The 24,951-nt window shown below is 33.8% G+C and overlaps 1 protein-coding gene across 26 annotated transcripts in view; it reads left to right on the top strand.

Moving 5' to 3' along the window:
* LOC110371414 (serine/threonine-protein kinase MARK2) overlaps positions 1-24,951 on the top strand; it is a 174,908-nt gene that overhangs the window by 145,203 nt on the left and 4,754 nt on the right. For 12 of the 26 annotated variants that reach the window (XM_049851596.2, XM_049851618.2, XM_049851616.2 and 9 more), the window contains 18 exons: positions 1,934-2,033; positions 3,072-3,220; positions 3,689-3,796; positions 4,242-4,364; positions 4,807-4,942; positions 5,324-5,459; positions 6,330-6,514; positions 8,865-8,989; positions 9,778-9,877; positions 11,169-11,285; positions 12,166-12,239; positions 12,511-12,576; positions 13,201-13,337; positions 14,118-14,309; positions 15,303-15,412; positions 15,759-15,867; positions 22,734-22,802; positions 24,427-24,486. In XM_049851596.2, coding sequence (XP_049707553.1) covers positions 1,934-2,033; positions 3,072-3,220; positions 3,689-3,796; positions 4,242-4,364; positions 4,807-4,942; positions 5,324-5,459; positions 6,330-6,514; positions 8,865-8,989; positions 9,778-9,877; positions 11,169-11,285; positions 12,166-12,239; positions 12,511-12,576; positions 13,201-13,337; positions 14,118-14,309; positions 15,303-15,412; positions 15,759-15,867; positions 22,734-22,802; positions 24,427-24,486 — 2,096 coding nt within the window. Of the gene's footprint in view, positions 1-1,933; positions 2,034-3,071; positions 3,221-3,688; positions 3,797-4,241; positions 4,365-4,806; positions 4,943-5,323; positions 5,460-6,329; positions 6,515-8,864; positions 8,990-9,777; positions 9,878-11,168; positions 11,286-12,165; positions 12,240-12,510; positions 12,577-13,200; positions 13,338-14,117; positions 14,310-15,302; positions 15,413-15,758; positions 15,868-18,184; positions 22,377-22,733; positions 22,803-24,426; positions 24,487-24,951 lie in introns of those variants that run through there. The other 14 variants (XM_049851603.2, XM_049851600.2, XM_049851604.2 and 11 more) reach the window with 14 other exon arrangements.

Below are 24,951 nucleotides of genomic sequence, written 5' to 3'. Positions count from 1 at the left end.
GTAGTAATGATAAGGATGTTTTGACTCCATTGTTGATTATTGCATTTAAGTGAAGATTAGAAGGCTTTAAAGCGACTTCAAAGCTGGTGTAAATAAATACGTCTTAGTAAGCATGGTATGAGTTCCTTACTTTCTTAATTATATTATATCTTAAAAACTTCTTCCTTGATTCTCTTTAAATACAAAATATACAGACTGAATACCTATGTATCTGCAAATTAATGTTATTGTAAATGGTCTAAGTCTTGAAATATATCAAGCAATCTATTAAAAGTCTGCCGTCCCACATTGTCGTCAAACTTTCTATATAAGCTTTAACATTGTGTAACTTAGTTATAACAAGTTGAGCCTCAGTTTAATAAGCTGATAACGATGACTGATTAGATTAAATCGCTAGTTAAGTTTCTTTGCCATCAATCCTAGACTTTGTTATGAGAAATTCCGCACTTTGAATTTGGACTCCATTTTGGAAAGTTGTAATTAACTTAGCCATACTTATGGTGCGAATCACCATGGGTAGCAACAGTTTATAAATACCTACAAGTATCAAGTGAATGGTATGCAGAAAAAAACAACACCCCATCTTTTATATTAATCCCTAAAACCTTTTGACAATTCATTAATTACACTCCTAATCCATTCAAATTCAAACCCATGCCCAAAGCATTAGCTTCTATAGTCACACCTGTGATTTTCCCTTACTACCATTGTTAAGATAAAGGGGCGTCAAAATAAAGGAATTCCCAGCTACTGACTATGCCATGAGCCATGGTCGGGTAAACATGTGTACAGGTCAACGACCTCGGTGTCGCGGCTTCTTACACTTATAGATATGGAGTGAATGGTGTTAAACTATGCGAGAAGTCACTTGTTTAATTATGGGGTTTCTTGAAACGGGTCTGATAATATTGTGTTAGGATTTGGAAGCTTTAAGTTAGGACGATAAACAATGGATAATCAAGTCTTTAATCTTGATTATCTCATTTCCTATAAGTAAGCAGACATACTTTTTCTTAAACAGTTTGGTCTACATAATATAGGGAAGCTAGCTATCCTTTTGACTATATTTTTCACGATAAATATTCGCTTTTGAGTTTTTGGAGTACCTACAAGACCTACATGCTACTACTATGTAAAGCAAATAGCTTTTTATAAGTATGATTTAACCTTGTTATAACAATTAGAATGATATCACAATTATTTGTCATTGTAATACACATACACGAGCCATAAAATATGAATAACTATACCCACACAAACATTTATTATGTTAGTCAATTGGATTTCAACTAAATGTCCCTTCCGTATTTATATATTATGCCCCTTCTTGGAACGAACTCAACATATTTCGCTATTGACACAATACAAATAAAGCTATTTAGGCATTCATAACCTCAAATATTGTTTACTGGTAATAAAACCATTGTTTCTCAAGTGGGGTCGAGTTTCCTTAAGGAAAGTTGGCTTAAGTTTTCAGCTTTTGTTCAGGCATTTAACTTAAGAGGGAAACCCTCCAACTTGTCTATAACAGTACTGATTATCTTCCTTATTTTTTTCTAAGTATAGACTTTTATGTTATTATTGGAAATAGATTTCCTGAACGTACCTGTAAATGCTGTTAGTAGTTGCAAATAATGTCTATGAAATAAAAAAAAATGCATTTAGCATCGGTGACATTACTTCTTTGCCACATTACTTACAGCAATTTTTTGTTATCCTGATGAAGCAAAAATTTCTTCAAACCATATGTATTTTTGCTATAAGTATTATTCAAATTCCCAAAAAGATATCAAATTGAGGATGATGTTAAGATTAAGGTGTGAATGAAGTGGAAGTGATGTTAGTTAGACCAGTATTTGGTCCTTATTTTTCTGGTCTATGTATTTATGTACTGATGTATAGTTTATTAATATGCTATTTCTTTAATTTGCAGAGTGCGTCGGAGTCGTCAGCGGGCGCGGGTGGCGGGGGCACGTCGGGTGGCAGCGCCCGGGTCTCGTCGCGCTCGCGGGCCTCCGAGGAACCACACATTGGTCAGTATACACCAGTATTTTATTAAGAAACTTCGCACGGGATAACAGTATTTCCCCACTATTTAATGTATATTATTATACATGTAATCCTTCCTATTTAATCAGTCGATCTTTAAAAAAAAACCTCATGAAATTCGGTTGCGTAGTTTTGAAGATTTAAGTGTAGAAAGGGATATTATACTACATATGTAGTGATTAGCTGTTACTCAAAGTTTTATCGGCGTCTCGAGGGACCTACTACGAGCATCCGAATAAAAAGTAGGTACCCTACAGCCCTCCCAGATATGAACGAATGGGCTATTCAACACTGAACGCCTATCTGAGAGGTTATAGTGAGACTGACTGTCCAGACTTTTCTAATACATTCATTTATAAACTCGACGGCTATTTTAATCAAATACAGTCAAGTACAGGACGGTTTATATTAAATCGTTTGCAAGTACTTTCCGTATACCAAGTATGCTTCAAGTCTGTCGAGAAAACAAACAACTCTTTAAAACAAGTATTGAAGATTATTTTTTGTTGGAAGCCACTATTTCTGAGAAGAGATACGCGAACTTTTGTTTACAAAGAAAGCTTAGACGTTATAATAAAGTGTACTTTGAAACACGCAAGAAAATATAATTTCTGAGCTCGTTCAAGTTTCTAATAAAGATACAAGTGTTTTGCTTTCATATTTTTTATGTTAAAAATGTGCTCAGGTTTTTACTGGGTCTCTATTTTTTCTTGTACATAATAATTTTAATTATTTACAGTATACTCTATGAAACCGAATTATTAATGCAATGTTTTCCCGACCTAATATTGAAGGATTTTCTCAATTCAGATGTGGTATTTAATTTCTTTCTGTCATAGATATTTAGCATTATACAAATATACATAAACACATCTATATGTTTGAACTCATATAATTGAGAAAGCCTATATTAAAGCCTTATTTAGCATCTGCTATGGCTGACATGATGATGATAGAAAATTACTTTCAAAAGTTTTTTTTAAGTTCAAAAGTTTATAGTTGTAATTTTTACATTATTTCAGGAAAGTACAAGCTTCTAAAGACAATCGGCAAGGGCAACTTCGCTAAGGTGAAGCTAGCGAAGCATGTCCCCACCGGCAAGGAGGTCGCCATCAAGATCATAGACAAGACACAACTCAACCCTGGCTCGCTGCAGAAGCTTTTCAGAGAGGTGGGCTTATTCGTATCATGGAGCTTTTTGTGAAACATGTTTTCTGCAAAAAAAACACGCATGCAGTTAATATGCTGATAGTTATCAATGTTTTTGTTTAGGATAGTTTTAATCAAAAGATCCCATAATTTTACATGGTCTGTCGGTCATGGGTCTTACATGGTTGTTTTCTGCTTTTTAATCTTTAACAACAAAGCATAACAAACATCGATGTTGAGAATTGTTTTAGAACTCGCTTTTTACAAAGGTTTCCTTTGAATTCCGGAGGAACCATCATTTTGATGAAAACAAATGTACTTACCTTACCCAGGTTTCGTTCTATCTCCATAGACGTTTATACGTATATTAAAAAAGACAGAAAGTGATTTTTTGACACCTCTATAGCGTCTGTCAAAATTCGTTATCATGAGTAGACCACAGATATTATCTCAGTGTAGCATGTACTGACTTTCTTGTGTGTGTTTCCAGGTCCGAATAATGAAGATGCTGGACCATCCGAACATCGTGAAGCTGTTCCAGGTGATAGAGACTGAAAAGACGCTGTACCTCGTCATGGAGTACGCGTCAGGCGGCGAGGTATGTACTCACATGTTCCTGATATACCAACCGTAAATGTCATAAAACTTAATAAAGGATCTTGATATAGGCCAAGATTCTAGGAAACCACAAACTTGTTGCACGATTCTATGAAGAAAAACCAACAAGAAACTACATGGAAATTGTAACAGCTTGGAAATTCGTTACAAAGAAGTCGGTGAAAAAAACACTTCATAGGTTTGCTTGATCTTGGAAACAGTAATCGAGTCTTCTTTATGCTTGAAGTTTGCTTACGAATTTAATAATTTCACGATATTTTTATCTTTTGCTGTCTTAACAGAGTCCATTAAAAATATTGAAAGTTTGTCAGGTACATAGCTATTTTTTAACTCCTGTCCGAATCTTATATCTAAATGCACATTAACTAATACTATATCTGTGTAAATAAAAACACAAACTAATACTATTATTGTAACATTTCCAGGTGTTCGATTACCTGGTCCTACACGGCCGTATGAAGGAGAAGGAGGCTCGCGCCAAGTTCCGACAAATCGTATCCGCTGTACAGTATTGCCATCAGAAGAGGATCATACACAGGGATCTCAAGGTATCAACTTCTTTCTTGTATTTTAGCAGGTATACAGATAGTGTGAAAAGTGGAATTAGGTGAGACAAGGGGAGAAGCTTTTTGACTTCTTGCTGTACATATTTAGAAGAGCAAGACGTGGTCTGACAAACTGAAAAGATAGGGATTGCAACTACGCCGAACCAAACACTATCATATCTCAATACTCTAGCTAGAGATCTAAAAATCAGAACTAAGTACTCCATAAGCGGATAGGTCCTAATTCTAATGAACATTAATTTGTTAGTCTTGTAAAAAAGGTTTTATGTCAGCTACACAACGATCTAGCATCCCGGGTTCAATCCAATCAATCGATCGTCCTAAAGGACAATAACATACGTGCTTTATGCTACCATTATTTTTGTCGTAATCAAGGCTTTACATGGTTGGGGATGAGAATAAAATGTGTGTATCCGTGTTTCAGGCGGAGAATCTCCTGTTGGACGGCGAGATGAACATAAAGATAGCTGACTTCGGTTTCTCCAACGAGTTCACGCCGGGCGCTAAGCTCGATACCTTCTGCGGCAGTCCGCCGTACGCCGCTCCTGAACTCTTCCAAGGTAACACTTACAACAGCTTCTGAAGGAGAAAAACTTCTTAATATAAACCGGGGATTGAAGGAAGAAACTTGTAGAAATAAAGTAACAAGTATATGCTAACATTTTCAGGATTTTGTAGGGTAGCGCCATTGAACTTAGTAAAGACTTCTTACGGCTTCGTAGACATTTGTAAATAAGAAGCTTGCACCAACAATTTGTTCCTTTTTTGTAGTTTACATCAGTATGTAATAGTCAGGTAGCCTTCCTCGAATCTAACATTGAAATAAGATTGGCGCGTTCAAGCAATCAAACAAACAAGCTTTACAATATTTGTATAGAAAATGGACTATCTTCGTATAACTATTACTATAATTCCTAACATATTTGTGATATATCTTCCAGGCAAAAAATACGACGGTCCCGAGGTAGACGTGTGGTCGCTGGGAGTGATCCTGTACACGCTGGTGTCGGGCTCGCTGCCCTTCGACGGCTCCACGCTCCGGGAGCTGCGCGAACGAGTGCTGCGCGGGAAGTACAGGTACGACTATTGTGACTTTTGTAAGAGGTACCACGGTCCTGGTACACAAAGGGCTCTAGAAGGAATATAGTGGTGAATTCTGACACTCCCTTCTGCTGCAATCATAGCGGAAGGCGTCATTTGATAACTTCCCACCAAAAACAAAACAGGTGTCAGTATTATACTGGTACTGGGGGTAAAATGTGTTCCTATCTTCGATTCTTCCCTTTCAGAAAACCCAAAACTTATAAAAAGTCATTATTTATTTTTGCGAGTTTATTATTATGTAGCCATACTACATGTGGTTGTGGATCTGATATTATTTAACAAAAGGAGCATTGACCATATCCTAAATGACTAGCTGTTTTAACGCAGTTTGTGTGTCACTGTTTGCCTGTCACTTTTGTCCATACCAAGAGAAAATTATTGAGTACAATAAAATTTCTTCTTCTTAAATTTAAGAGCCCAGCTCTTGTCGGTGCAGCTCCTTCCATTTACGCCTATCTAGCGCCAACTCCTGAACTTCCTTATACGTCACAACATTCACCTTCTCTTTAATTTCTTTTTATGTAGCTGTACCTTGGACGACCCCTTCCCCTCTTCCCTTCGACTTTCCCTTCCACGATGTTTTTTATAAAATCGTCGTGACGTATAAGGTGTCCTATCATTTTTCCTCTCCTGTTCTCTATGCTATGTAATAGTTGTCTAGTTGTGTGTTGTCACAATAAAATTTACCGTAGATGTATTTGTCGACAGAGGAAATTAATATACAGGAAAACCGTTTATTTTGTTTTAAATGATTCCTTACTTTCTTTTTTGTCAACTTCGAAATTATATTTTCTAGAAACAATCTCTTTAGTGAGACTAAACCAACAAATGTATCGTTTTCAGAATACCGTTCTACATGTCGACGGACTGCGAGAACCTGCTGAAGAAGTTCCTGGTGCTGAACCCCTGCAAGCGAGCCTCGCTCGAGAGCATCATGCGCGACAAGTGGATGAACACCGGCTACGAGGACGACGAGCTGCGGCCCTACGTCGAGCCGCAGCAGGACTTCAAGGACCACAATCGGATAGGTCAGTAAAACAATACACTTTGTGGGACTTGAGGGGAGTTGGACTGTGTGGGAAAATTTTGTGGAAAAAATATTGGGAGCGATTTAATAGGACAGGGAGGTGTCCTATCTATGGCATCTATATATGTCTAGTACTAGACAGTACTGGCTGATAGAAATACAGAAATTTGGATTTTAGGTCAAGAGATCTTAATTGCAGCTAAAAATATATACCAAAAAAATGCTAGTATAAAATGGAATGATTTTTCTGATCGTTCCAATTTACATTCATTGAAATAGAGCGTTTTATGATATAACTTTATTATTCGTGGTATATAAACAAAAAAAATGCTGTAGTTCCGCAAAAATATAAGGCTGATCACGCTAAAAAGAAAAACCTATTTCTTTAGGTATATAAAATAGCAGAATTACAAAGCTTAATATGTTTTTAATTAAGTCAATTAACATGAGCTTTACTTAAACCACTTTCTGTACGGATTTGGACCATTTTTTCACGAAATACTTCCAACACTCGCTTCACAGAGATTTAAACTAATGCTTTGAATAATATTATAATTTACTTCCCATAAACAACGCTTACTAATAATGGTTAATTCTCACTTCACACAAAGTAGCCATAGCATGCTATGAGCACTATTTTAGTATACAGTATGTGAAATAAAGGTAGAAGTATATCACTAGCTATCCCCCGTAGTTCAACCCTCCTGTCGGAACTATTTCCCGCGCTCCGGTAAAAGCTGGCCTATGTCCTTTCCTAGGCTTAGATCTATGTGTGCACCAAATGTCATCTAAATCGGTACCGTAGTTTTGTCATGAAAGCGTGACTAACAGGCAGAGATAATTTCGCATTTATAATTAAGAATTTAGCTTCCTCTTGAATTCTCCAATCGGGTAAAAATGAGAATATAACAATCATATATCAATAACAATCGATTTTGGTGATCGATTCATTCTGTCCATTGGAAATATTTTGCCTCATCCTAAGGGAGAACCTCTTTTCTGAAATCGGTAAAAAGCAATAATTATATAGTAAGCTACATCGTGTATTTTTCCCAGTGCGTCTTTATTCCACATACTGTATACAAAAGCTACAACAATAACAAGCTAACATTAGCGGACCCGTATATAAACAATATTATATTTCTTATATTCCATGCGTACTATCGTCACAGCGCAAATTGGTACGTTACCGCAAACGGATGTGTTGTGTTCTAGGCAAGGATGGAATATGGTTCTGTCTTGTTGTATTGCTTTAAGAATTACATATTCTAATTTACATTTACAATAAAACCTTCCAACTGAAAAAAGACACTAACGTATGAGGGTAAAATAAAGTAATCTTAAAGTGTCTTGGAGAATTGCGTATTGTAAAAATTATTTTGATATTGATAATTTTTGAGAGATTTCGAGTGTCCAACTGTGATACGAACGAGGTGTGGAAAGAGGCACTCTAAGAAAACCTTCATTTTATTCAGTTTTGTGTTGCACTAATGTGATTTTCAAACCTAAAACTGCAATGTTAATTTGTAGCAGCAAAAATTGTAAAAAAATTAGCCTAACGTAATATCAAAGGCGATTAAAATAAATAAAAATATCACTTTATTTAAAAAGAACAAGTTTTACAATGAGACAGAATTATTATTTTAATTTGCTTATAAATGTATAGTATTCGATGTTTTTTTTAATATAGCTTTTTGCACGCTGAAAAGGCATGTAGTATATATGTAAATTGAATATGCTATTTTTATTATATTTATATTTGTATACGTATTGCTATTTTATTAATTTTAAGCTTACCGTCATGTGAATTTTATTTAGTCAAAAATGTTTGATGTTGTTCGTAAAAATTATAAGTAAAAATGTGACGTATTAGGTGGATATTTTTTTGTTAAAAAAACCGGTGTTTTATTCAGTACTTATGCATGAATATTTGGGTGTTCAAATCGTTCGTATCGTAATCGTCGTCAGTGCAAAATAAAATAATATTGTGTAAATGTCGCATGCAATCTGTAAATCTGTTTTAGGAGTTTTAGTTTATTTTTATCTTCAATCTTTATCTCTCCGTATCTGTTGTTTCTTTTCTCCTTAATTCACTGTTTCTGGGATTCACTTTTTTAGACTTCATCATAGTTTCAAAAAATAAACAAAACAATATGATCTAACTAACTAAATGGATTTACATATCAATGCAATAATAAAAAATACCCTATTTCTCAACCAAGAACCCCGGAAATGAATTTAATAATACCACGATATCTTATTTATTTAAATGAAATAATATCTTTTTGTTTTTTTTTTAATTTATATTATGTACTTAATTCAATATCTAATATATATTTTTCCAATAACAGAGGCGCTAGTATGCGTGGGCTACAACCGGCAAGAGATCGAGTATTCGCTAGCCGAAGCAAAGTATGACGATGTCTTCGCGACATACCTCCTCCTCGGTAGGAAAAGCACGGACGTGAGTACAAAGGTTATTATACACTTTTTAATGATGGCCTACAAACGGTTTGTGTGCACTCTGCCTTTTAAAAAAATCTAAAAAAAAAAAATTTATAAAAAATATGTATTGTCTGGTTGTGGTTCTAATGTGTGTTTGTACTGGTTGTGTAAACCAATGTTTGAAAAAGCTTGTTTTTTCTTAAGTGACGTTTTAACCAGGTTTTTAATTAAAATTATTTTTTATGTAATTTTTGATGTCTTTTGTTTGAATTTTAATCATTTATTTTACTGTAAAAGTGTATTTCTTTTTTCTAAAATGTTTTATTTGATTTAATTCTACAGAGTTCATACATGCCTTTTGTAACAGCATTAAAAAAATTGTAAGTAATTGCTCTGATACCCTTTCCAAGAGGTTTTCGTGTGTTTCTTTACTTTTTTTGATGTATCGAATATTTGTCTTAGTGGGGTATACGTCGCATTTGTTTTAGATTGTTTACGTAATAATTACTGTCTTTATTTACGAAGTAGAAAATTGCGAAAAAAATGTATGAGACGGGTGACTTTATCTAAGTGGGATGTTGATTTTTTACTACTAAGGGTCCATATGTAAAGTATGTAGATTACTTTTTTATGAAACACTGAGTAAAGAGATGTCAAGAAATAACAATACATGTTCATAGATTTAAGCTTTGATTAACTTTACTTTGTGTTTATTAAGTAATGGGTTAAATACAACTTCCCACACACAACTTACCACCCAAATCCCAAGCTACAAAATACAATCAGAAGTAAAAAAAACTGTTTGATGCCGATTTGCAGCCGGAGTCGGACGGCAGCCGGTCAGGCTCGTCGCTGTCGCTGCGCACGGCCGCGGCCGGCAATCAGCCGCCCGCCGCCGCACAGACCAACGCTCACTCAGGTATTTAGACGCACTTATTTATATTTGTATGTGTTTTTTTGCAGGAAAATTATAATAAAAGTACGGCCGGTCCCAATATTCTATGTCTGTTGATTTGCTTACTAGACATGGGGATTTGTCTTTAAATATACAATATACATGGCCGTAGATAAATTATCTTCCTAAAGCAGCTACTGCGCGGTCAGACTTGTTATGGTATATCGTCTATTAAAATTAATATCATTTCTTTAAAAAAGCTGTGTACATAAGCAATATAATTATTATTGATTTATTAAAATATTATTTAAATATGCGTTTAATATTATTTACATTATGGGGCTATTTATTTATTAATTTTATTTGTGACAACAAAAAAAAGTACAGTCGACGAAATTTCAGGAAGGACACTTAGGAAAATCGACGCAATAAATAGTGAAAATATAGGAAATTGTTCTCAAAGTACTTGAAAATAAAGCTGATTATGCTTAAAAGCGCTTAAATCATAAAGAATCAGCTTAGCTTAATTCTAACTGGGTTACTTATATCATCATCATCTACATTTGTTCAAGCAAGTCCTTATTTATCATTTTTATTGTCCGGCCAATCATATAATGACATTTCTTATTCTCTTCTATATTATATTTTGATGATGTGGGAAGGAGATGGAAGAATAGCATCTTTCCTTTAATTAGCTTTTGTTTTTGAGGAATGTTGTCATTATATTTTTGTGTCAATAATATTGAGGCTCATTCTATAATACCTACTTATTGCTTTATATTACTATTGTGTATCGTGTGCTTCTACGTACTGAAAACTGATCGCAACCGAGGGAGTTCTGTCAAAAACATATCTACATCATGAAATAATAAGGGATTTATCGCATATTAATCTTTATAACTGGGATTTACTCGTACATTCATGCGTTAATTTTTGTTTTTGTGTTTGCTTTCAATTCAGTTGGTTCATGTTTGATCATCGTTTAAAATAATATAGTCAATTTGGGCTGGTATCACAGCATATTCGTAAGATAATATATTTTCTAACATCAATTAAGTAAGCAACTACGATGTTATAGGGTTTCTTCTCGATATGGGGATATTTTACCTAGAAAGCTGTTATATGGTCGTGGTCATAAGACTGGTGTTCGCGAAGTTTAGGATTTCTAAGCTATTATGTGTAAGCGTGGGTCAAATTACGATTAAATTCTCGATATAGGGGTATTCTATGATGGAAGCTGTAGTAAGGGCGGGTTGACGAGGCTAGGGTTCGTGTAATCGGTTGCGATCGGTGGTGGCTAACGGACTGGGCACAGGGCCGGGCGCGGGCGGGTCGCCGGGGCACCGCGGCGTGCAGCGCTCCATCTCCGCCTCCGCGCGCCCCGCCGCCTCGCGCCGCGCCTCCTCCGGCGCTGACGTGCTGAGGACGCAAGGTAACACCACTAGGCACATCCAGGAACACATACGCTACCATATACATAGCTACATAAGCCTAGGAAAATGTATAAGTAACACTATCGCAAACATACAGATATACAGACGTATAAGTAACACTATCACCGACATACAAATAGTAGGTACATGTATCTATACATTGCACACACTGACCTAGAAATATACACACATAACACACTATGATCGTCATACACAGAGACTGAGATATACAGAAAACAAAACTCAAATTAATTACATAAAACGACAACATGTAGAATGATCGATGCAGCTTACTACTACTACGTGAAATTTGTGACTAATTTCAACATCTCTTTTTCAACACATTTTATCTACCGAAAATGAATTCCTCTAAAATCTTCCCCCATTACTTTATCATAACTAAAATATTTTTCATGGGTGATTGGCATATTATTTTCTTTAGCTATGTTTTTAATTATGGCTTTAATATTTCGCTTCATATATCGAATGATACATAACATAACCATACGTTTATGTAACTTTCATTTACGTATCTACATTTTTTATAAAAACAAATCAGGTCAATATTATAAACAATCAAAATGGGGTTGTACTTCGAATGATAAAATTTTAATTTGCATGTGATCTATAAATATAATCAGAAGTTTTTTTTATACAATGTTGGTGATTAAAGCATTATAGTACTAAATCATGTGCATGAAGAATCCAAATCTTGTCTCCTGCTATAAAACTGACAATACCATACTCTCAAAATAATCTAAATGTTTTTCAACTACTGTACATTCGAGATTTAAAATTTTTATACAACAATGTGTTTCCATATTGTTGTAAAACTGATTATAGTGTTTATTGCGTGTAATATGAGGTTTATTATTGCAGTAGGCACGACCACGACGGCTGCGAATAACACTACATCTACGGCTACCACAACGACGTCTAACTTCAAAAGACAGGTTCGTAATAGTCTTTATATTTTTATTTTTATAGCATCATATATTATAGGAAGTCAAAATAGGACAGCAAGGATCAACTACAATCTTATCTTAGGCTCTGTAATTTTGTAGACGGGCAAATTTTGAAAATGGACTGGTCAAGATATTGGTCTGAAAAGCTGATCATGTGTTTTTCTAAATTTCACTGTTTTGGCAGCAAGAAAGGGTTTACTGAGTTTACCACTATGCGAAAATAAAACTTTGCTAAATATAGTTATTATGGTTGTTTCAGAACACAATTGACTCTGCGTCGATCAAAGAGAATACGGCGCGGATCGCCCAAATGCAGGTACGCAAGGTATAGCAAAGATGTTCTACATTTTAGTGTCCAAATGTGTGCTGTAACCGGTTGTGGGTAATATTAACAATCAAATATTTTTTTGAATATTGGATAATACATAATTAATGGATTGGGTGATTGGTTTTAAACTGTGTTTGGTTTAAGTTCGGATATCTAAAATATAATAAAAATAAATAGAGAGTTATTCCTGTTTGTACTTTGATGAGATGTACTTTGGTCGAAGTGGAAACACTTCGACCAAAGTACATCTCGATCATACATTTTTACGATGCTTGCATTCTATTTGTACTTTTTTTTAATGTTTGGAAACTTCGATGAAGTATAACATTTTTGGTATTGGATTGTGTTCGTGTTAACCATTTTGTTGTAATACTCCGCCGGGAGAATTTGTTCAGTAATACCAATAACTTTGACAGGTTACCATGCTTTAATTTCGCTTATTGTATTTTTTTTAATATAACTTGTATCATAAGTTCATTAAATCCTCGTTTTTGGGAATTAAAATGTGAATTGCATCATTATTTCAGAAAAACTTAACCGTGGTCTTGTTAATTCTTAATTCGGTGGAGGGTAAATACCACCATATTCAGCGCTATAATTTACACTCGTCCCGTCTCTTAGGTGCAAAGCAGTACGCGGCCGAGCAGCGCGGCGCCGAAGCTGGAGCCGCGCTCGCGCACGCTGACGGGCGGCGCGCGCCGCACGCAGACCTACGACGCGCCGCCCGCGCAGCCCACCACGCCGCACGACGCGCCCAGGTAACTAACGCTAGTTTTATAACATGTCACTGTCACGTGCGGTCGACTGTACCTTACCTTGTTCGACCGCAAAAAGAACACGTTGCTTCTGGAAACAAAGCACCGTCACGCCAATAGCCGTGGATAAGTAGGTAACACTACATGTCACTGTCACATGCGGTCGACTGTACCTTGTTCGGAGACGACTGACACGAAAAGAACTCATTGCTTCTGGAAATAAGCACCGTCATGCCAATTGCCGTTTATGAATAGGTAAGTAGAGGATTGTATCCAGGGATTAAGGAACTACAGAAATAGTCATGCCACTTAGGCATATATGGTCAGCTCTAAAAGTTGATATACAGGTCCAAAGTTACAAAATAGCTGCACAACGTCAATAAATTGACTACACACACCCAAGTTATGTCATCTTTATTGCCACCGTGATTCAATGTAATAAAAATAATTGACCGAAGGTCCACTGTTTTATAATGGAGAGACCTGGGATATCGGTATGTATTATCATGAAATAATTACTTTTTAAACATGATCTGATTTTATTCTATTTAAATGTGTACCCTTCTTATTGTATGGAATTTGTCTCTGTCATGTCAACAAAGTATATAACATGTCTCAATAATGTGTCTACTTATCTGTCATCTTGTACCATATGGAGAAACTCCCCTTAATTACAGTAAAAGTAAATAAAAATCTATGTATTATTATGTATATATCCGATATATATTTATCTATATAAGCATGAGAAGGGACTAACAGCATGCTTGAACGACGCATAAACAGTGCGCCGGTCGCCGAGACCAAAAACGGCAGCTCGGGCGCCAGCAACGGGTCGGGGGGGAGCGCGGCCGCGGCGCCGGGGGCGAAGGGCCACGTCAAGAGCGCCTCCATCTCCTCCGCCAGCGGCGCTCCGCCCCCGCCCGAGGCGCAGCCCCACAACGCGTCCGCGCGCGACCTCGCGCAGCCCCGCCCGAGGTACTAAGTGCCTCCGCTCTCTGCGATGCGAGCCTTCATGCTAGATGCATACCCGTGTGGAATATCTATTGGCATATCTAACTTTGTATACCTACCGACGGCAAATGGCGTGATTTTCGCGTTTGTCGTCATGGTATCAAAACCGCGTGATGGCAAATGTCATGATGACATGATGGACCAAAACCGCATATCACATAACTGTCGAATGGTGTGACATTTTTGCATTGAAGAACAATCTTCTTCATGTCGTCGGAAACCAAGACTTATACAGGCTGTTTTGTTTACGAATATCGTCTTAATTATTACATCTTTATTAATATTAAATTGAACGTAAAGTACAATATACAGGTTGCCTATCGATATTCCACACGTGCCGGTTGTCCAGTGACAGCCATTTTTGTTTCGTTGTTAGAGGTTTCCTTGGTGTTTGTCGTTATAGTCCCGCCGACGCAGCTACGGTGAAAGTCTGCTAAAAACAGCTGATTCGCTTCGCAGCCATTTTGTATAATATTTGCAGTTTTTTGGTTCCTCACGGAGTTTTTTTTCGTAGTTTTTCAATTGGCTTTGGTCACAACGCTAACTAAAAATGCTACTGCGGATTGGAATATATTTTTTTTAATTTTATTTATCGCACAAATATTTTTTTCTGTTTTCTAATATATATTTTTTTTATTGGAATTGAGTGGGATTTAGTTTTTTCTCTTTTCAGATTTATGTTTGGTAACTAATGCTATTTTAGTTGTTAGCCTATTCTAGCGGTAGTGGTAGACGTATATCGTAAATAATATTTGTAGTATATTATCCCTGTAAATATATCTTTAATTATTATTTATACGTAACATACTTATTTTTTGTTTTATATGTTCCCAATTTTTTATAAAGCACAGTAATATTTGTGGATTTTTTTCTAAATCACTTTTGGTAGCAGTAGTCCACTATGCACATATACAGCGTGTTCATATATTGATGTATGTATGTATCGTTGTATTTCAGCCTGAACTCGCAAGTGTCGACCGGCGGAGGAGCGACAGGCGCGCGGAGGGAGTTCCCTAATCCCCTCGTGTTCCCCCGGAATGTACCTTCAAGGTCCACCTTCCATTCAGGTAATATTTTTATGTCTGTGTTATGTATATTATCCATCAATTCAATTCGTAGAGGTAAACATTTTCTATGTAACAATAGACAGAAATAAAGCAAGAAAAATACAATTTAAAGCAAAATAAAAGTGATAGTTTCGGTTTTTTTATTATTATTCCTTGTTTCAATGGTACTACTATGTATGTAAGATAGATCTTTTCTATTGATTCTCTGTAAATAATAGTTATTTATTGTGATATAATAAATGAATTTACATATTCTATAAATCACGATACAATAGAAAATCTAAGATCTTTTTTTATAATGGTTATTATTATATACCTAGTTATATAATTGCCATGTTGTTTGCAGGCCAGACGCGGTCGCGCGGGTCTAGCGGCGGCGCGTACGGCGACGGCGGCTCGCCCCACCAGGCGCGGCCATCTTTCTTCTCCAAGCTGTCCTCGCGCTTCTCCAAACGGTATGTTCTTCTCCACTCTTAAACAACATCCTGTACATAATGACGTGGTTGGTTGTACTTTGTGTTAATTGTAATGTCATATTGAAAAATAAATAAAAATCTAATTTATTTTAAATCTTTTGAAGTCGATAGTGATACTTTTTTTTAATAAATTAATTAACCCCAATTTAGCGATCAATAGTGAAAGGGCTCTTGAAAATCGACATTTAATCGAGCAAATAAAATTATTTTATTGTTGACATTACAATTGACACAAAGATCATCATATCGAGGCCAGCCGTTGTCTCAACAGTGACTAAAACACGGGCGCTCACATTTTCATCTATACACACACAAGCACACAGTTTCCATACATAGTGACTAACCCGTCGAATAACTGACATTTTTACCTACATATTATTATCATTTCGGTGGTGTCTTTTTATATTTTTACGTTATGTTATGGCCCCCATAAGCTATCGCTTGATTCTGGCCCGCTAAGTAGACTTTTGACGATTTCAAGCCGTTTTGTGACAAAATATTTTTGAAAAAGATGCTCCATTGTGTTTTTTTTTTAATTTTATAGTATGAAAAAAAAATATAGTTTGAGTTTTTTTTTTAAATAAAATTAAGTGATATTTTTTTTGGAATATAATTTGTTGTATTTGTCACAAAACGGCCTCGAACCCGTTGCCTCACAAAGCTACATATCACCGCTAAGCATCAATGTTAGTGGTCACAGCTTCCAAGCATCACCCTGTATTAATCACCCCCATTCATTTTACATTATAATCATATTTACATTAGTTTAAACTTAGTGATCTTAGATATTGGCGCCCAAATGGGATCCCAGATATATGTTAGACTTTTTCTTTTTTTTTTTGTTCTGTAAAAAAGGGTTGTGGAGATAAGACTCGTGGATATTACAAATATTTGATTTTTAAAAGGTATTTTTTTCCATTGGTATGGTGATACTGGAGCTCTGTTTGATAATGTTTTATGAACATTTTGGGAGTTACATTTAATGTTTAGCAGTAATAATATGTTAATTTGTCCGTTTGTGTATGTTTTGGGATTTGTGAATCGTAAGTAGGTCCTTAGGGTTGACACACATGTTATTTTCTTTGTAATTCCTTTAACACTATTTGCAACCACTTTTAAAAAATAATAACACGATTTATTTATACCTATCTCTTGTCTAATGCTTTATTAATGAATTAACTAATAAATAAATACAGAAAAACACTTTCAGACGAGCTCCATTCTATCCGTTCGTACGTCTATATTTTATGTTGTTGTAAATAAATGTTTTAATACACCATAGACACACTGTCTCTAACTTGTCACTATTAATTAACCCATTCGTATGTCTGTGTGAATCATTATATGTGTTTATTTATTCATTATTATTTTTTATTATTATTATTTCTTAAGATCAAATTGTCTCCCTCTAAAGATTCCGAGCTCTTTATTTTGTTATTTTTGAATCTCGCGTCAACGCAGGGGATGCACGATGCTACCTACCTCCCGTTTCGTCTCGTTCGCACAGTTTGACCGGTAACCGCGCTAAGTCCCCCACTATTTACTAGTAGTTTTACTATCAAAGCATGATGTACTCCCCTATTGTGTTTTTTACTTATTTTTATTAGTTTTTGCTAAACAAAAGTGTGTGCTAAGGCTACAGACATGCCTACATGCTTTGAGTGTTGTCAGTAGTGCTTTGTCGATAGAAACAATTATGTAAGTACTCGGTTTGTGCCTCGTCGACAATGAGAGGTGTACGGAAAGCAAAAAAAAAATAATAACAACAAATAATATTTTTTTAAACATCTCTCGTGCATCCCCCGTATGACGATATTTCTTACCTAACCGTACGCTTCTACTAACGATCGTCGACAGTCGCGTCCTCTACCGGTTTTTGAATAATCTCGCTTTCTAGTCTATTCCACAACCCTTTAATTTTAACGTGACGGACTTTTTTTGAAATATTTTTTTTTAGTTTTTTTTTTTCTTTATTTAACGGAGGGAGTTGCGTTTAGTATTGTGCATCTTGTGTTGCGGCGCGAGACTTTAATAGGATTGCCATAAAAATAATATTTATTGTGTGTTTTAAACCCTTACATCATTTTGACGCCATGTGTATATTTTTAGAGTTTTTCATGGTGTAAAAAACATGTGAGTGATTTAGAGCATTTCAACTGCGTTTTCATAAAATCCTATATGGCAATCCTAACCAGTGACAAAAAAAACTTGTGTTTAAAAATCGAGCCGGGTCGGGAAGAGGGGGGTGATTCGACACGTTATTGGTCGATTCGCTTACCCGTTCCGTTTTACGCAGGTTGAATCAGAACCCTTGAACCGTTGGCGGCTGCGGACGTCAGGAAGATTATAATTAATTAAAATATTATTAATAAATTATAGGGAATTGTATACAGTACGGACGCTCCGTCGGTTGATAAATATATTTTGTTAGTCCACGGAGTTTATAACAAAAATGTTCAGTGTATTAAAATTTAACGGCTAAACTATAGTCTTTATTATAATTATAATATTTTGATACAAGAAATGTATCTACTATGACATATTATATTTTTAGTTTTTTTCTTATCAAGCACGATATTTTTTTTATTATTTGAAAAGTGTAGTTGTATTATCAAAGTAAGACTGTGACACTGTTAAACCAAGTTTTTAATACACTGAATACTATAACAAGATGTTGTTCATAAGTGTTAATCATTTTTTTTTATAATTGGCGTAACTTTGAAGATCCATTTTTAGTTAACATACAATTAAAAATTCGATTTGTAATCATTATTGTCATTATAAAAAATCGCGACGACTTCTGACTACATGTTATTTTTTAGAAATTAATGTTCCTTTAAAAATAATAGTAAGTTCTTTCTTGTACGAGTTTTAGTAAGAAATCAGGTAGTACAGTCGAGTACGAATGATGCTAGACAATTTTTCATGTTTTATTATTTTCTTAAAATAATATGTAGCGGAATACTAGTCCCGTCGCGAGTTGCATTTTATCACTAGCTCATAAGAAGTATAGAGTTCTATTTTCGAGCGAATTTTCAACATTCCAGGGTTCCGTATATATTTTATTGTTTAAGTTCACAAAAAAGCACAAATCTTGTTTTTTGTTTTAAAATAATTTAACTTTTTTTATCTAAATTCTGAACTCTGCCTAAAACGATAAATATGTCATCGACTGAAACAATATTTTGTATATTTGTATTGCATATTTTACTGTGTAAGTAAACATTTTCTGTAGAAAAATCTCATTGTTGGGTTTTTGATGTGGACCATGTTGTAAAATGTACCTCTAGATAAATTTCTCAAATGTAAAATATTAGAAGACATTTTATTCCAATTTAAAAGAGATATAGCTTTTTTGTTTTCTTTGCTAAATTATGTTTTTTGTTCTATCAAGTACCTAATACTCTGTACCTATTTTGTTGAAATTCTACCTATAAACAAACTCCAATGGTCCACAACACGATTATGATTATATTTAAGGCGCGAGTGAGATAATTATCAACATATTATATTATTATACATGCATGAAAATAGTATTTTTTTAGTAATTAAGATTCAGGCGAACCTATGGCTTTGGTACAAATACTCAGTAGACGTTACCACATAAACGGACTAACACGTTTAGGCAGCTGTATTTTATTAAAAAATAAAACAAATTAATTAAGAGCCAAAAAATAAGATATTTTTGTCCTCAACTGTACCCTATAGTGTTAGGGAATGTGTCTACGTAGTATTATAAAAATATTTTTTACACAAGGTGTTCTGAAATTCTCATTTTTGGTTCAAGCTGATTGTATAAGTAAAAAAATATTTGACAAAACTAAATGCATCGTATCTGCACTATCACGATCGACAAAGACAATGAATATAAATATATTTCCAATTATGGAATTGACTGTTAGAAAATAATCATTATCTCGAAAAATCTTTAATGATATCTTCTCAATTAAATCCACTTAATAATGACACCTTGTTTAACAAATCAATATTTTGATACTGCACTTTCTATATGTCCAATCGTAAAGATATCGATGTTTCTAGAATGAATAGAGTAAATGTTGAACATTTCGTCATATACTTCCCAAACTTGACTCATTAATGCGTTACGTCGAAACTAGGATGTTTAATAAAATTGTACATATAACTTGTGAGTGCGAGTGTTTTCTAAACTTTTCTATTGTTCGTGAAAAGTCCATTATATCATAAATATAAGCGTATTTAATATATCTAAAATGTATGTATTCCAAGTTTTTTTTTTTAATATTTCAATCATTATATTGTGGGGTACTTGAGTATTTTAACGTTTTACACTGTATATTAGCGTTCATACAGTTGTGAAGCGTTATAGGGAAATTTAGTTATTGCGTTCTACGGTGTAATAAGTTTATTTATTTATATTTATTTCTTGCTTTAAGGGTCTCATGCAAATATTCCCCTTTGAAAAAATTGTGCTATAGTTTATCCAGAGGCCCCTTTTATCTCCTTTCTTCTTTCTTAATAATATTATATTTATGTATTTTCCAAAGCAAAATACTTTCAGTCCTTCCCTTTCGAAATGAAGAGGTATAACAAAGTGATTCTTTTAAATAGTTAAAAATATATAAAATTATTATTTTTCTTCTTATATGTGGTCTATCCAGTATTTTCCTTTGAACATTAGATAGAGTACTGAACAAATTTTATGTCAAAACTTAGGTGCTGTTGTAAGGAATACGCGTTAGAAAATGCGTGTATTTTATTATTTGTGTTATTAGTAAAAATATATGGGAATATGACGTCTACGGTCTAATGTAATACTCAAAAATACTGTCATTCTATATTTCGGTGCAAAACATATAAGTTACACTCACTGGACGTTACTGACAAAAATGCTTATTATGACCAGAATTTATCAAAAATGTGCCGTCTCCGAAAATAATATCTTTGAGTAGGACATACAATTATTTTGACATTTAATATTAATACTTATAAAAAAAATATTGGGAATGTACAGATTATAATATATCAAACAATCTATAATTTTTACGCACATAAATAGTGCATTTTTTTTTCTGCGAGCATTTTTCTTTAATCTATAAGCAATATGTTTATAACTATTACACGATTTAGGAACAATGCAATACATTCTAACTTAGTTCGCTAAGCGTAGTTAGATATATTTAATTTTAATACTTTACAGCCGAGATTTTTTTTTTCTATTTTTCATCCTTTTTGCGTTTATTTTTTGGGTCGCCATGTCTCTGAAGTGTGTTACAAGTTTAAATACACTGGGAAAACTGCACGACAAATGATAATTATTATTAGAAAATGTATCTTTTATATTTTATTTCAGAGCAACTCTTTGACAGTTAAATTCATTATTTACTGTAGAGTAGCTCTCCCCATAGGGGTAACTAGTGAATTATATATTAATGTTTATATCAACCGTCCATATTTTGTTTTCGCTCCATTTTCCCAGTACATTTAAATTCTAAGGAATTAATTTTAATTGGGATTATAATACAGTCTTCTAAATCATGGGCATTGTTTAAGATGCATTTAACTAATGTGATCTTATACTTTTTGACGTTCGGTAAAATTCAAAAATATTTTCTAGTAAAAAGGACAATGGGCACAAATATATGGGACCTGGTATACCCCACCAATAGGAATGTCATATATATCATTGGATAGGCCTTTTTATGTAGAACAATATTTACTATGACAGCTTTGCTGAAATGTTTGTCCGTTCTGAGATATAGATCAAAAACTGTGCAAAAGTTAGAACTAAGTAATCTATTGATACCTCAAGTTTTTAAAGGAAAATCTAAGTACTAATAACTTTAAGTCTTGTAAGTACTACTGTGCCCGTTAGGATCCATAATTGTTACTATTATGTAGCATTTCAACCTTTTATTGTACCAACTGGATGTTGGGCGTAGTGAGAAACCGCACCAATAGGAAAGTCATACATATCATTGGATAGGTCTTTTTAACTGGAACAACATTTACTATGACAGCTTTGTTCTATTGTTTGTCCGTTCTGAGATATAGATAACAAACAATCTTAAAACTGATGCTAATCAATACTGTAATCTGATTTTCTTTCATACAAGACTTACACTTAGTAGTTCTTAGATTTTCCTTTAAAAACTTGAGTTATCAATAGATTACTTAGTTCTAACTTTTGCACAGTTTTTGATCTATATCTCAGAACGGACAAACATTTCAGCAAAGCTGTCATAGTAAATGTTGTTCTACATAAAAAGGCCTATCCAATGATATATATGACATTGCTATTGGTGGGGTATACCAATCTGCCCATTGTCCTTTAGTTAACAAAATTAAAATGTGAAATGTTTTTGAATGTTACGGACTTCAAAACTTTGCTAAATAATTGAATTAAGTTGACGTATGTGTATTGAAGTATGAATACCTATTTTGTTTTGACAGTGCGCAATAAATGGATGTGTTACGCTTCTCCAAATAATCAAGTTTTTAATAACAAATTGTGTTTTATTTCTAGAAAAATTCCCAAAACATCAATATTTAATTATATTTTAACAGTAACTCCCTTTGTTAAATAAAATCATATAAGAGGTTATTATTGTCTATATAAATATATTTTTTTGTGATTTATAAAGTTGCAGAGGTTCCGTCACGTTACACGAAGATTTAATTCTTTGTAATTTTCGACATAGCAAATTTTTGATTAAAATTTTTATTTCTTATCTTAGGAAAGATAGTTTAAAATTTTTGTTCACTAGACTTAGCTTATTTAAAATATCTTATAAACATGGATGAGTTTTCAACTGATGGTTTATACAAAAAAATACATGAAATAATGGTGAGTATTATCCTGACAGACTGTCGGTACTGGGCGAGTCCACGGGACGCAAACCGCGTATATTTTCCTCCCTGGATATACAACGGAGGTACGCGAGGCGAATAACACAACCTTTTGATTTCAAGTTTTATACCGAAGTTGTGGTGGATCGGGGACGATGTAAAGGTCTTATTGGTGGGGCGATGAAATAACTTACCGTAAAAAAACGAGAATTTTGCATAGTGATTCATTAGAAAAGGTGCAATAATGATTGTACTAGAATCATCTAAACTATACCTCCAAACAATAGACAGTTCTTTTTTGTTAACCTTATCAAATTATTAAGTTAAATTATGTGATATTATATATATTTCATACTATATAAAATATTCAACACTGAAATACTCACATAGAAGTTAATTCATCAATATAAAGTACCAGTATAAAGTATATGATGCCATTTCTCGCCATCACCGCCAATATGCCGTCATCGTTCTACGAAGGGTTTATTAAAATTGAGTTTGTGTGTGTATTTTTAATACCAGTAGTCCAGCCGATTTGTACTTAATTATAAATAAAAGAAGAAGCATGATTTCCTTCCAAAAAACGAATTATTATCATTTATTTAATATTTAAATTTCTGCATGGCAGGGACTTAAAAAGATTATCTTCAAATATGTAGCTAGTTCTTCAGTATACAAAATCCAAGTTTTTTTTCTTTTTATTTTACAAATCTTTACACATTTTTTAAAACATTATTGCTTCAGTACTAAATTGGATGGATTACAAGTTTTTCGTGAATAACAAAATTAAACATGACTTTTTGTTTTTTTTTTTTGTACTGACAACTTTGACACAAAAACTTTTTGCTATTAACCAGTCATGTGTTGCATTTTGAATTTTTGATCCCAAAAAGAAATCTTTCGTATCAGGTCACACATTTTACAGTAAAAAAATATATATTCTATTAAAAATAATATTGCATGTTATTTTAATAAGTATATAGTTTTTTCTTTACAATTATATTACAATAAATTATTATATTTAAAATCCCATTTTACACTCATCCTTGGCCGCATAACCATTTTTTGAAATAAAGTGCGCTTGTAGCATGGTTTTTGTTATTTTTTATAGAATTTAATTTATTACTGTCATCTGGGTAAGTAAAAAAAATAAAAAATAGGTATTTGAATCAAGATATATTGCAGGCATGCCTTTGATTTGTGGCCCTGTCTTGCTTCCAGACTCTGCTTACGTTTTAGACAATGTTTTTTCTTTAAATTTTGCACTTTCCTAACATTGGTTATTTTTGTTATACGCTGGTTTTTATTGAATCAAAAAAATATTTTAGATATTACTCTGACAAATCGTTGTTAATTAGTATATATATAATATATCTTATTGTTGTTCATTCAAATATTTACTGCCAAATATATTTTTAGCAAAATTTTGTCTGCGTTATATATTTAGTGATAAAAATATTTTCTGAGTAGTGGTACAAGTCTAACCTTAAATTCTTTTGATAATCTTGCTTTTTCAATTTTTTATTATAATTTTCTCAAGTGTTTTGTTTTTTTTTTCATATAATATTTATTCCTACTATGATTATTTAACTATTTTGTACCTATATAAAAAATGTGACCAGCGTATAACAAATCAATGTACGTATGTGTTCGTCGCCACACCCGTGTCCTTAGTGTTTAGCGTTAGTTTTTATGTTTTTCTGTTTTTAGGCCATTGGACGGTACCACCCCGAAGCATGCGGTTGGAGCTAGTCCACAAACCATGCTTGGGTAATTATCCTAGTTCATTTTATCCTCTGTTTGTCGTCTTTGCGTTGTATGTGGACGTACCCTTATGTTTGGTCGATTTAGCAGAAATGTTGTAGTGTTATTTTCCCGTTTTCTGTTCTTTTAGAGTCTTTGGTAATTTTCGTTGCGGTTTTTTTGGCTTGGTTGTTTAGATAAGGAAGATATCTTAGTGAAGTGAGTCGAAAAAAGTATTATAGTTGCCAGTATTTATTGTTAATTAGTGTAAAAATAAGAATGCAACACCATATAAATAAAAATAGTTGTACTTATTATCATGCTCATAGATGAGGTATAAGAAGTTAGAAGATTACTTACCTATATAAATTATAGCATTATCCATTACACACCCGCTTTTCTGAACAACCGAGCTGAAACACGCTTGCTCGATTACTAACGGCGCTTTAATTTTCATTTATTTTAACTTGCAACATTCCGCCATTAACAGGG

This window comes from Helicoverpa armigera, chromosome 28 (assembly GCF_030705265.1).
Source record: "Helicoverpa armigera isolate CAAS_96S chromosome 28, ASM3070526v1, whole genome shotgun sequence".
Lineage (NCBI taxonomy): Eukaryota > Metazoa > Arthropoda > Insecta > Lepidoptera > Noctuidae > Helicoverpa > Helicoverpa armigera.
This window is presented reverse-complemented; position numbering and strand designations above follow the sequence as displayed.